We start from the raw sequence: 14,813 nt of genomic DNA on the forward strand, positions 1-14,813 counted from the left end.
AATAAATGGTAAAGCCCAACATAAGGAGGCAAGCTATACCCTAGAAGAAGCAAGAAACTAATCGTCTTGGCAACAAAACAAAGAGAATGAAAGCACACAAACATAACCTCACATCCAAATATGAATATAAAGGGAAACAATAATCACTATTCCTTAATATCTCTCAATATCAATGGCCTCAACTCCCCAATAAAAAGACATAGATTAACAAACTGGATACGCAACGAGGACCCTGCATTCTGCTGCCTACAGGAAACACACCTCAGAGACAAAGACAGACACTACCTCAGAGTGAAAGGCTGGAAAACAACTTTCCAAGCAAATGGTCAGAAGAAGCAAGCTGGAGTAGCCATTCTAATATCAAATAAAATCAATTTCCAACTAAAAGTCATCAAAAAAGATAAGGAAGGACACTTCATATTCATCAAAGGAAAAATCCACCAAGATGAACTCTCAATCCTAAATATCTATGCCCCAAATACAAGGGCACCTACATACGTAAAAGAAACCTTACTAAAGCTCAAAACACACATTGCACCTCACACAATAATAGTGGGAGATTTCAACACCCCACTCTCATCAATGGACAGATCATGGAAACAGAAATTAAACAGTGATGTCGACAGACTAAGAGAAGTCATGAGCCAAATGGACTTAACGGATATTTATAGAACATTCTATCCTAAAGCAAAAGGATATACCTTCTTCTCAGCTCCTCATGGTACTTTCTCCAAAATTGACCATATAATTGGTCAAAAAACGGGCCTCAACAGGTACAGAAAGATAGAAATAATCCCATGCGTGCTATCGGACCACCACGGCCTAAAACTGGTCTTCAATAACAATAAGGGAAGAACGCCCACATATACGTGGAAATTGAACAATGCTCTACTCAATGATAACCTGGTCATGGAAGAAATAAAGAAAGAAATTAAAAACTTTTTAGAATTTAATGAAAATGAAGATACAACATACCCAAACTTATGGGACACAATGAAAGCTGTGTTAAGAGGAAAACTCATAGCGCTGAGTGCCTGCAGAAAGAAACAGGAAAGAGCATATGTCAGCAGCTTGACAGCACACCTAAAAGCTCTAGAACAAAAAGAAGCAAATACACCCAGGAGGAGTAGAAGGCAGGAAATAATCAAACTCAGAGCTGAAATCAACCAAGTAGAAACAAAAAGGACCATAGAAAGAATCAACAGAACCAAAAGTTGGTTCTTTGAGAAAATCAACAAGATAGATAAACCCTTAGCCAGACTAACGAGAGGACACAGAGAGTGCATCCAAATTAACAAAATCAGAAATGAAAAGGGAGACATAACTACAGATTCAGAGGAAATTCAAAAAATCATCAGATCTTACTATAAAAACCTATATTCAACAAAACTTGAAAATCTTCAGGAAATGGACAATTTCCTAGACAGATACCAGGTATCGAAGTTAAATCAGGAACAGATAAACCAGTTAAACAACCCCATAACTCCTAAGGAAATAGAAGCAGTCATTAAAGGTCTCCCAACCAAAAAGAGCCCAGGTCCAGATGGGTTTAGTGCAGAATTCTATCAAACCTTCATAGAAGACCTCATACCAATATTATCCAAACTATTCCACAAAATTGAAACAGATGGAGCCCTACCGAATTCCTTCTACGAATCTACAATTACTCTTATACCTAAACCACACAAAGACACAACAAAGAAAGAGAACTTCAGACCAATTTCCCTTATGAATATCGACGCAAAAATACTCAATAAAATTCTGGCAAACCGAATTCAAGAGCACATCAAAACAATCATCCACCATGATCAAGTAGGCTTCATCCCAGGCATGCAGGGATGGTTTAATATACGGAAAACCATCAACGTGATCCATTATATAAACAAACTGAAAGAACAGAACCACATGATCATTTCATTAGATGCTGAGAAAGCATTTGACAAAATTCAACACCCCTTCATGATAAAAGTCCTGGAAAGAATAGGAATTCAAGGCCCATACCTAAACATAGTAAAAGCCATATACAGCAAACCAGTTGCTAACATTAAACTAAATGGAGAGAAACTTGAAGCAATCCCACTAAAATCAGGGACTAGACAAGGCTGCCCACTCTCTCCCTACTTATTCAATATAGTTCTTGAAGTTCTAGCCAGAGCAATCAGACAACAAAAGGAGATCAAAGGGATACAGATCGGAAAAGAAGAGGTCAAAATATCACTATTTGCAGATGATATGATAGTATATTTAAGTGATCCCAAAAGTTCCACCAGAGAACTACTAAAGCTGATAAACAACTTCAGCAAAGTGGCTGGGTATAAAATTAACTCAAATAAATCAGTTGCCTTCCTCTATACAAAAGAGAAACAAGCCGAGAAAGAAATTAGGGAAACGACACCCTTCATAATAGACCCAAATAATATAAAGTACCTCGGTGTGACTTTAACCAAGCAAGTAAAAGATCTGTACAATAAGAACTTCAAGACACTGAAGAAAGAAATTGAAGAAGACCTCAGAAGATGGAAAGATCTCCCATGCTCATGGATTGGCAGGATTAATATAGTAAAAATGGCCATTTTACCAAAAGCAATCTACAGATTCAATGCAATCCCCATCAAAATACCAATCCAATTCTTCAAAGAGTTAGACAGAACAATTTGCAAATTCATCTGGAATAACAAAAAACCCAGGATAGCTAAAGCTATCCTCAACAATAAAAGGACTTCAGGGGGAATCACTATCCCTGAACTCAAGCAGTATTACAGAGCAATAGTGATAAAAACTGCATGGTATTGGTACAGAGACAGACAGATAGACCAATGGAATAGAATTGAAGACCCAGAAATGAACCCACACACCTATGGTCACTTGATTTTTGACAAAGGAGCCAAAACCATCCAATGGAAAAAAGATAGCATTTTCAGCAAATGGTGCTGGTTCAACTGGAGGGCAACATGTAGAAGAATGCAGATCGATCCAGGCTTATCACCCTGTACAAAGCTTAAGTCCAAGTGGATCAAGGACCTCCACATCAAACCAGGTACACTCAAACTAATAGAAGAAAAACTAGGGAAGCATCTGGAACACATGGGCACTGGAAAAAATTTCCTGAACAAAACACCAATGGCTTATGCTCTAAGATCAAGAATTGACAAATGGGATCTCATAAAACTGCAAAGCTTCTGTAAGGCAAAGGACACTGTGGTTAGGACAAAACGGCAACCAACAGATTGGGAAAAGATCTTTACCAACCCTACAACAGATAGAGGCCTTATATCCAAAATATACAAAGAACTCAAGAAGTTAGACCGCAGGGAAACAAATAACCCTATTAAAAAATGGGGTTCAGAGCTAAACAAAGAATTCACAGCTGAGGAATGCCGAATGGCTGAGAAACACCTAAAGAAATGTTCAACATCTTTAGTCATAAGGGAAATGCAAATCAAAACAACCCTGAGATTTCACCTCACACCAGTGAGAATGGCTAAGATCAAAAACTCAGGTGACAGCAGATGCTGGCGAGGTTGTGGAGAAAGAGGAACACTCCTCCATTGTTGGTGGGATTGCAGACTGGTAAAACCATTCTGGAAATCAGTCTGGAGGTTCCTCAGAAAATTGGACATTGAACTGCCTGAGGATCCAGCTATACCTCTCTTGGGCATATACCCAAAAGATGCCTCAACATATAAAAGAGACACGTGCTCCACTATGTTCATCGCAGCCTTATTTATAATAGCCAGAAAATGGAAAGAACCCAGATGCCCTTCAACAGAGGAATGGATACAGAAAATGTGGTACATCTACACAATGGAATACTACTCAGCTATCAAAAACAACGAGTTTATGAAATTCGTAGGCAAATGGTTGGAACTGGAAAATATCATCCTGAGTGAACTAACCCAATCACAGAAAGACATACATGGTATGCACTCATTGATAAGTGGCTATTAGCCCAAATGCTTGAATTACCCTAGATCCCTAGAACAAACGAAACTCAAGACGGATGATCAAAATGTGAATGCTTCACTCCTTCTTTAAATGAGGAAAAAGAATACCCTTGGCAGGGAAGGGAGAGGCAAAGATCAAAACAGAGACTGAAGGAACACCCATTCAGAGCCTGCCCCACATTTGGCCCATACATATACAGCCACCCAATTGGACTAGATGGATGAAGCAAAGAAGTGCAGACCGACAGGAGCCGGATGTAGATCGCTCCTGAGAGACACAGCCAGAATACAGCAAATACAGAGGCGAATGCCAGCAGCAAACCACTGAACTGAGAATAGGTCCCCTATTGAAGGAATCAGAGAAAGAACTGGAAGAGCTTGAAGGGGCTCGAGACCCCAAAAGTACAACAATGCCAAGCAACCAGAGCTTCCAGGGACTAAGCCACTACCTAAAGACTATACATGGACTGACCCTGGACTCTGACCCCATAGGTAGCAATGAATATCCTAGTAAGAGCACCAATGGAAGGGGAAGCCCTGGGTCCTGCTAAGACTGAACCCCCAGTGAACTAGTCTATGGGGGGAGGGCGGCAATGGTGGGAGGGTTGGGAGGGGAACACCCATAAGGAAGGGGAGGGGGGAGGGGGATGTTTGCCCGGAAACCGGGAAAGGGAATAACACTCGAAATGTATATAAGAAATACTCAAGTTAATAAAAAAAAAAAAAAAAAAAAAAAAAAAAAAAAAAAAACCTATGACCAACTGAGATATTAAAAAGGACGTTCTTTTTTTTTTTTTTTTTTTTTTTTTTTTTTTTTTTTTTTTCGGAGCTGGGGACCGAACCCAGGGCCTTGTGCTTCCTAGGTAAGCGCTCTACCACTGAGCTAAATCCCCAGCCCCAAAAAGGACGTTCTTAAATACAAACTTCTGCCTGCCTTTGAGACCCCTTATCCTGGGAACTGTACCTGTTCAAGTGTTCAAATCCCTTGAGACATCAGACCCTACAGAATACCATGCACAGACGGGTTCAATACTGCAGACTTTAGACACCACGGAAGGACCAGACTGTGTGAAAATCACCTTCCTTCTCCCCTAAGAACAAAGGCTGGGTTTGGGATCAGAGAACCTTAATCCCTGACAGAATTAGTGCTGGGCCAGAAAAACCAGTTCCTTAATGTTTCTTTCTTTCTGTCCTCAGCCATGGCTGGGCATACTTTACTCCCTTGATGACTGAAGGTGACCCTCGGTGTCCATGGTCCCCAGGGCTCTTTAGTGGCTGCCTCCAGCCCATCATTTGGTAATCACAAAGGAGACCATGGGTGCACGTGTTAACGAGAGCACATTGTCTATGTAAATGACATACCTTAGGCTCTGACCTGGCGGACCCCTCCTCTTCCTGGAGGTTGAGCCTGGCTTTGCCGTCAGCCGGAGTCCTGGTCATCTTTTTCATGCCGACAGGCACACAGGGTTTAGGTGCGTCTTCTATGACAAGCTTGCTGGTTTCTTCTAGAGATTTCTGGTAGGCTGTGAGGGGCGACACTGGTTCCTCAGCGCGACCACATCCGTGTGTTTTTGGTTTCAAGTTCTCCTTGATGCTCTGTTTCCCTATATCGTTTTGGGATTCAGGAAAGTAGGCCTTGGCCTTTGCTTCTGGAATGACTTCTGCGTGGTTTCCGTTTGCTTCGAACTTCCCAGCTTCTCCTGTGAGGTATGAGGTAATGGGATCCCGAACCTGGTCAGAGCTGTAAGAGAGACAAGATGCAAAGTCACAATGGCAAACTGTGGCTGCACATGGCTTTGAATGTGGCTTCGATACCCATGTTGCCGAACTACTTCCAAAGGCAGAAAATAGGAATGAGGGCTTAGCGCAGGTGGGCCAGTGGGGGTCCCAGGCTCTAGGCATCCCTGACACCCAGCCTCCAAGATAGCTAAATAGATGGTCACTTAAAAAAGATGTTGGGGCTGGAGAGGTGACTGGATGTTGTCTTCTTCTAGAGGCTCTGAGTTCAAGTCCTGGCAACTGTACGATGGCTTACAACCGTCTATAACAGGATTTGCTGCCCTCTGCTGGTGTGACGGCGTACATGCAGACAGCAGTCACATGAAATCAGTAAACCTTCAAACACTTGCTTTTTCATGGTCAAATTTTACACCTTCAAAAAGAAATGTAGACGGACATATAGTTCCAATCTCGCTGATCTAAAAGGGAAGGTTAGTGTGAAACAATATTGTGTCACTAATTACAAACAAACCAAAAACAAACCCAAACACTTCCTGAGTGGGGAAAATATCAATAAAGAGGAATTCCTGAGTGGAAACTGTATTCTCGGGAATCCTAAACTTGAACTCTTGGTAGGTTTTCTTCCCTGCAGACACCCCTGACACTTTCTTAACCACGAGGCTTTCAGTGAACCTCCTTTGTCCGCGCCAGCCCTCAACTACCTTCAGCGATCAGAGGGATGTCTGTTCACTGCAGGGACTCCTTTCTTAGGCATGCTAAGTCTTTTCTTTTCTAATGACTTTTAACATATACATATACATATATATGTGTATATATATATATATATATATATATTTTACTAGTTTGAACACAAGCCATTTGTTTACTTTTATAGCTCACGTCATTTTTAATATCATGCTTACTACCTGGGAAAGACAGCGAGTAGAGCATTATCTTTTATGGTGATGTGGACGTGTGGACTGGAACGCATGCTTACCCTGTGTGTGAGCGGATAATCAACTACTGAAGGATCAAAGAACACAGCACACTCTCCCTATGCCATACTGCTAACCGCTCCCCTTCCTCCCTATGCTTAGTGCCATGAGCATCGTGGCTGTATGCGATCTCCGGAGGGCACTGCAACTCTCTTAAATCTAGGACCGGGAAGGCTCACTATAGTTCCTGTGTACTCAAGGGCAGGGTCTACAGAGAAGGAGAGATGTTTCTGGCAGTTTAATAGCAATGAGCAGCTCTCCTAGACTGACATCTATTTCCTGAGGAGCAGCCATTAACTCTGTTGTCATATTGGGACCCAGGGGCCGGGGCTAAAGCGCTCTGTTCCTTCTGCAGGATGTGCTTCAGTAGCCGATAGAGACAAGCTATTCATGCCTTCGTTTCTCAAAAGCGGCTCCCTAGTTTCTGCCAAGTCTCTATCTTGGAGCTGCGACTGGAAGAAAAAGTTGAACAGCAAAATGGAAATACGTGGTTAGGAATAACATTCCTGGTCTTGCGTCCCACTGATGTTCATCACCAGGCGCCATCTGAAGCAGAGGTGTATTTTACAGTCTGATGTGTGAGGAGGAAAAATACAACTAATGTTTCTAGAGGCTACTGTCTACCTCAGTCATCTGGGAGGGAAAGACGCTATTTCTTGTTTGGTCTACAAACCTGCTCGAGGGAAGGAGTGTTATAAAGATTATTAAAACGACCTTCTTAGAACTCACAAATTCATCCAAGTCATAAAGTGCCTCCCTCACAGTGGTGGGGTGTGTCCTGTGTGCAAGGGCTCTCTGGACTTATTATCTGGAACGGGGTTAGCACAAAAAAGCCAAGTGCACATCGACAGAATCACTGCAGTCACACACTGGCGGCTATCATGTTTCTGTATAAAAAGCCTCTGAGAGAAAACAGAAAGAGCCTGGCAGGTGTGGCGGCACACGCTTTTATCCCAGCACTCAGGAGGCAGAAACAATTGGGTCTCGGTGAGTTCAAGGCCAGCCTGGTCTACAGAGCAAGTTCCCGAACAGCCAGGACAACGAAGAGAGACCCTGTCTCAGAATAAAACGGGGGGGGGGGGGAGGGTCACACACCCGCCTCGTTCCTCCCTGCCCTTTTGTCGGTGCTGGAGATGAAAGGCAGAGCCATTCACATTTGGCATGCATTGCAAACATGCTACAGCCAAATGACACCGCCACATGTCGGAATTTCCCTGGCGATGATTGCCGGATTGTGGGATTTGTCAAATTGTTAATCTTCACTGTCTTGTATCATCACAGTTATGTCTATGGTTTTGAGACAGGGCGGACAGGAATATTCATAGAAAGATCTAGACTTTCACTTGTGAACACTGATGACTCTGAAGAAAGCCTAATGTAAGAAGTTAGTGGAGAGTCTCTTAATTAAGGCAGCATCTAGATCTACCTTTGGCACGTCAGCAATCGTGATTGGTTTTTATTTCTTCATTACTTTAGAGAATTATGGTTGAATTTAAATTCCCCTTTCTCTAGGGATTATAGCCCACAGAACCAATCTTTAAAGACAGGGCGTATTCCCAAACACATCTCATCACTTAGAAAGCGAGTCGGTGCTAAAACTCGCCTGCTTACAAAGCAAGCACAGAATGCCCTCGGGCTTTCGTGGGTGCTTCCCGAGACACAGCCATACCTGTCGTCCAGACGGTCCAGTAACCCACCGGTTATTCTTCGCGCTTGCGCCGGGGACTCTAGGCTTCCACTTGGCGTCTCGTTCTGCCAACCTGCAAGTGAAGACATTGCCAGTTCTGCTCGCGGAACACGGTTAAGTATAGCCTGCCCCTCGTCTTCTGTCATCTCCTCAGCCTCTACTTCTTCAAGTTGAATGTCCTCAAACAGAGATCTGACCTTGTCGTCCGCCATCTCCTCCTCAGGACCAGAGTCTCCTTTCTCCTGCTGTTCAGAGCTCACGCCTACTTTTCTAGTCTGCGCTCTCAGTGGCTCTGCCTGCGGACCGCCGCTTGGGACCCCGGGCACACTCGCCCAGCAGTGAGCACACTCGCTCTGACACAGGTCCTTCAACTGGCTCTCATCTACGTCCAGTGGGTCAGCCGTTTCTGTTACCGTTACTGAATCGTCCATTTTGCTGTCTTCTAAAGAAGTGTCTTCTGCAGTTACCACTGGAGGTCCACCTGCTGGATGCTCTATGCTTCCCTGGGAAGGCATCAGCCCGTCACTCAGTCTACTGGGGGTCCTAAAGGGAGACTCTATGCTAGAGTTATCACTAAAATGGTCATCTTGCTGGAAAGGGGTGGGTGGTGTGCAGTACAACCCCATTGGGGTCTCCAGCTCCACTTGAAAGGAAGGGTGACCTACGGAAGACAGTACATTCGGACTGACTGGAATGAGCTAGAACACATTGAACACGAACACATGGAATAACTCAAATTATATCAGGTATGACAATGTACGATGGATACAGAGTAATGTTCACAGTTTCATGGTTTAGTTCCGTTACATGTTACTGAATGGAATAAAATAATGACACCCTCTCAGCTTTAATACAGTAATTTAACTATGCAGATGAAACATTCCATTATAAAGGTAGCTGTCGTATCTAGAAGCCATGTATGTGGCTCAGGGCTAACACATCTTTCTCGTTTTAGCATGCAAACTCTATGCTGTGGTAGAGCAACACAGCAAGCCAGAAAAGAAGCCATTTAATTAATTCACCCCTTGCTTAGGTTAAAAACTCTACACATGAGTAACATAATTCAACTCTAAATTATTACTTGTTTACATGAAATTTATGGAGGAATTACTTCTTTACATGAAATTTATGGAGGAAAGAAGAAATGAATTTACACTCTGGGGGGAAATGATTACTAGACCTTTAGAGTTCCAGTAGCGTTGGCTAAATATTTTAAAAAGATGTTAGAAAGTTAAGGGGCTCCGCTTGTTTCAGGCACCGTGAGGACGCAATGATGAGGGAGTCATGGTGCATACAAAGGTCTTGGTGAAGCTGGTGATGGGAGATCTACTTAGAACCATGAAGCAAATAAAGAGGGGAAAAAATGGCACACAATGGAGACAGGAGAAGAGTGTAAGGGAAGAGTATCCGGAATTCAAACAGGGCTGTGCTGGCCTGCTCAGAAGGGCGGAAGGGAGCCAACCCCTGACTCCAAGCTCTCTCCATGGAGTACAGCAGTGAGAAGTCAAACAATGGTCTGGTCATGGTGAGGAAAGGAGTTTCCCAAAAGCTCAATAAAGAGAAGAGACATTTAAATGCAGCAAGGCATGTTCTCACTTCACTGGTCTGCAAAAACCAAGGCTGGGGTGTTCCCGGCAGCTCGAGGCTAACAGCTACCGTTCTAAGCTCAAGCAGCTACAGGGCGGCGGACAGCAGTCAGCTACAGCTGCCTATACACGACCCTCTTGCTGAAATCGGGCGATGATTTATAGTTTGCGTAAGTAAAGCTTATTTTGTGTCTAAGTTTTTTTTTTTTTTCCGGAAAATTTAATCAAAGGAACTACACAATATTGAGATACAATTGCGGGAAGCTGTGGGCTTTCTGATATTCAAACTTTACAATGTTAAAAGAAAACGAACCAAGAGTACCATACTCACGCTTTCTTTTCCCTATAAAGATTAGAGGGCGCTCTAACTGGCACTTGCCAGTAATTCTCAATCTGCCCTATTTATCTAAGACAAATGAATTTTTTCCAATACACAGCCTCCCACATAGGACAGGACACACAAGAACATGTGTGTTCTGCGGATTACAAATGCACTTCACCTTTGGGAGATGGGCACTTTCTAAGATTCTGTGCTCTTTTCTGCTAAGATACAGACAATTTAAAAGTTCTCGGCTCTTGTTCGTCAGTTTGCCAGCTAAATATGGAACGAGGCCGGCGTTTCTTTTTTTTTTTTTTTTTGGTTCTTTTTTTCGGAGCTGGGGACCGGACCCAGGGCCTTGCGCTTCCTAGGTAAGCGCTCTACCACTGAGCTAAATCCCCAGCCCCGATCGGCGTATTTCTTGACCTTTGAATTAACAGAAATACATCCCTGGCTTCTCTTGTGCTTGGCACATCTTATTTCCCATTCACCCTTCACTGCGGGGATGGATTCCCTCTTGTGAAGCCAGATGGGACAAGTTTCAAAGGCATGGCTGTCCTCTGTGTTTCCTGATGCTCTCCCGAGACAGGCTGTTCAATGGGGGAGGGGATTGTTGAATTAAACTGAACCAAAAGGTTCTCAGTGATTTCTGTGCTCACCGAATTAGAACGAATGCTGTCTTTTGTGAACCACATATCAAATATTACTCTCCATCCCCGGAATTACTGGTGGAACGAAGGCTGACATAAGGTTAAATAACTAAGCCACCTGAATGAAGGTAGATTTCCCCCGTGCACGCCTACTTGCTTGGCCCTGCAACAGCTGATTCAGTATTTACCCCGACCAGTATGGCGTGCAGTGCGGCTTGGCACATCACCTACTCGCTTAAAACTGGGCTCACAGTTTGATCTTACGTACGTAGGTTAAAAGACGATAAAAAGGTTTTTTTTAAATGCCAAAGCACTGCACTTTGTAGATATTAAGTTTCTACCGCACAGAACAGTAGAAACATCAGCTCTTCCAAAAAATGTATTTTCACATTTTACTCTCTGTGTCACACAGAGGGAGACACTGCCTCAGCTTTCTCTGATATCAGAATGCTCATCTGTAGCCTTCTGGCCTAACCAAAACGCCATGAAAATGGGGAATTAAGTCAAGCAAATCACAGTGGCTGAGCGGTCGCCTTGTCCGATAGCACGTTCCAATTTCATTGAGTGATTAAGTAGAAATGAACACTAAATTCAATTACCATCAACTGGGTCATGGAAAACATTGTTTTCATCTGCAAAGCTTCTGGTGCCTGAAATATTCCCATAATCAAATATTGGTCCTTCCAGCAGAGTTACTATGTCTATTCGGTTAATTTTTGTTAAGACCGAAGTTAAGGCATCAGCTGAAAAGGAAGAGAAAAGAAAAAAAAGATTGAGAACCTAGTGGCATTCAACCCAGCATCCAGCATCCCGCATCCCACATAACCCAACAAAACATGGCTTCTGCAGTTTCTGCAGCTTCTGCAGTGTTTCAGCCCCCACTGCTGCTCTGTCCCCTCCATATGCTTAACACCCACAACAGGGGCTGCCCCAGGGAACCAGAGAACCCCAACTCGAAAGCTGTCTGTGGAGGTCCCAGCACTCATCCCACTATGGCAGGGTGGATGGTCTTCCGACACCTGGACTCCTTTAGGGGATCTAATATGGCATCATGTTCCACTGACTCTCAAAACTGTCCACGTCTCGTCCTTACGGTCGATGTTGAACAAATGAACTACCAAGGTCAGGCTGACGCACAGGAACTGACCGCACTGACGCGTGAGGATTAGGTGCCCTGAACTCATCGCTGCCACCCACCCAAACCCAGGTACACAGCAGAGGCTCCTCCCCTGCACCAGGCTGAGCTGGGGACAACTGGCCAGCTCCCCTAATCGTACCCCACCCTCCTCTATCCCCACGTATCGCTCCACAGCTGCCCCTGGGTACAGCAGGAATGAATTTCAAACCATTTCTGATGGTCACCCCACAACACAAGAATTAGTAGTATCCCCCACCCCCATTTTCAGAAGATATGGGAAGAGGGCCATACAATGTGTAAATTATCCCCTGCCCTTTGCTTTCCAGAAAGCTTCTTCAGCATCGAACTCTAGGACCCTAACAGCGGTTCTCAACCTTCCCACGCTGTGACCCTCCAATACAGTTCCTCATGTGGTGGTGACCTCCCCAACCATACACTTATTTCGGTTCCTACTTCATAACTGTAATTCGGCTACTGTCATGAATCGTCATGCTGTAAATATTTGTTTTCTGATAGTCTTAGTGTAAAAAGTTCATTTGGCCCCATTTGGGTCGAGACCCACAGGTTGAGAACCACTTATCTAGCCACCTGGCTGAGTTACAGGACACGGAGGATCCCGAAATGAGCCCCGCAGGAGACTTCTCTAAGACGCTGACCCTGTGTGGTTTTGGAATTTAAAATGAGTAATTTAGGGCGTACTTGTGGCATTCTTCCCGTCTCTCGTCACCCACTTTTTTAATAACATGAAGCTCTGAGAAATTAAAGAATTGGGATTTTCCACTCGTATTTGGTTGATTTCATCCACTGAAAAATTCAGTTCCCTTGCCAGCTCTGTAAAAAGAAGGAGAGTTAGAAGGGGCAAATTTTACTTTGCATGTAGTTCATCAAAGTCATGTTCCCAACACTCCGCCCCAGCTCCCCCAAAAAGGGAAAAGAAAATGAATTGTAATTAGAGGCCCTCGGTGTAGCACTGGGCACTGCTGGTTTCTCAGGCAGGTTGTGACAAGATTCTCCTCAGAATTACTTACAGTGGAATTCCCACTAGAAATCAGTTTTTAAAGATTCTTGGGATTTACAGAGAGGATGCTGCTGGTTTCTGTGGACTCAGCCCGAATTCTCTGCAGACTGAACAACCACACATGAGACAGGGAGGGGCAGCCACTTCGAGCACTCACAGAGACAGCAGGTGGGTGGTTCTGAGTAGCCCTACTAAGCACACGTTTTACTCATTTGACTCATTTGATATTCTAGTGGCTAGGCCTTTGAGTTTCATGCTCTCTACTCAGGTGAAGAAATGACTCCAGTGGGGCGGGGGGGGGGGGGGATCACACATGCACTCTACAGCCATTTGTGTGGGAAAAAAAACACAAGCAAAGAGAAAGATGGACTCGATGTGGGCCCTCAAGATGGCTTATTAGGTAAAAGGGCACTGATGGCCTGAGCTCAACCCCTAGGGCCCGCATAGTATGACAGAATGAAATGTACTTGGTATGAATGGAGGGAGACCTTGGGAAAGGAGACGTGCTTTCGGCATTCACCTCTTGATACAGGTATCAAGTATTCAGTACCTTCACGACTATAACGTGAGGAACGTAAGAACTGATGCCACCCTAAGCAACTGGGCAAGATCTATTCCTGGCCAACATTTCCGATAGCTCAGCAAAACGAATTCAGAAACTCACAAGTCCTCGCGCTTTGATGAGGAGGCACGCATGAGTTTGTCGCGTGGCTTGCACACGCGGTGTTCCCCACAGACTAGAACTACTAGAAAATTGACGAGTGTCCTTGTTGGACCAACGGAGGAAGTTTGGTGATGTGAAATTGAGGTTTTTAAGGTCTCTGTATCATGGTGGATGGGTGGAAAGATATTGGGTAAAACGAGGGTTTCTGTAAGTGAAACAAGCCTTCCTTAGCACAGAACTTAGCCTCGGCACAGTGGGCACGGGTGCTTTCTGGTATATTCCATTTAGTAACAGCAAAAGCTTAAATTCACTTTGTGAGTCTTAAGCGCAGTAGTTAGGAAAAAGCACCACCATCACACATATAAATTTGATACGCTATTTACCCATCGAAACGAAGATCAGTGGGCAATAAGTTAAAAAAACTATTATGTATTAGTTGCAAACAAATCTGAAAATATTTTAAAGATCAGAGCTTATTAACAACGGTTTCGAGACACATTCATGTTTTGTTTGCTTAGATATTGTAATTTTTCTTACAGTCGTCATTGATCCTACAGTAGCTCTAATTGAATAATTTCACTTTTAATTCCTCTATCCATTTCCGTTTTAGGTTACAAAGGTCCTACTGCCCAGAGATCCTTAAGAGCAAACATTATTTATTGCTTAGAAGACTGAAGAAAGGCACATTGGTTTTGAGAAATTCTGAGTTGGAGGATTTGATTTTTTTTAAATATTGAATTTAATTTTATTTTAAGTGCTTTGGCTTGAGGCTGTTGGATCTCCTGGACCTGGAGCTACAGACGGTTGTGAGCTGCCATGTGGGTGCGGGGGATTGAACCAGGGTCCTCTGAAGGAGCAGTCGGTGCTCTTAACCACTGAGCCATCTCTCCAGCCCTGGGAAGACCTGATTTTATTTCTTCTTTTCTAGTCCTAGGGATGAACTGAGGGTTTGAGCATGCCAGGCCCCTGAGCTCCGTCCCTAGCTTGTCTGGGTCCTCTCGTGTCACATCTCCAAAAAATTTACTCGGGGAAACAACTAAGGACTGTCCTTTTAGGTGAAGGAAAATATGGCGTGTATTCAGTAATAAAGCAA

At 43.8% G+C, this 14,813-nt stretch overlaps 1 protein-coding gene across 52 annotated transcripts in view; it reads right to left on the reverse strand.

The window, feature by feature from the left end:
- Positions 1–14,813, reverse strand: part of Ank3 (ankyrin 3) — a 624,211-nt gene that overhangs the window by 22,119 nt on the left and 587,279 nt on the right. For 33 of the 52 annotated variants that reach the window (XM_087597726.1, XM_087597744.1, XM_087597716.1 and 30 more), the window contains 4 exon segments: positions 12,738–12,869; positions 11,500–11,643; positions 8,328–8,418; positions 5,307–5,685 (listed from right to left, as the gene is read on the reverse strand). In XM_087597726.1, the coding sequence (XP_087453852.1) occupies positions 5,307–5,685; positions 8,328–8,418; positions 11,500–11,643; positions 12,738–12,869 (746 nt within the window). 52 annotated transcript variants of the gene reach the window in all.

Source organism: Rattus norvegicus, chromosome 20, assembly GCF_021556685.1.
Source record: "Rattus norvegicus strain SHRSP/BbbUtx chromosome 20, alternate assembly SHRSP_T2T, whole genome shotgun sequence".
Classification (NCBI taxonomy): Eukaryota; Metazoa; Chordata; class Mammalia; order Rodentia; family Muridae; genus Rattus; species Rattus norvegicus.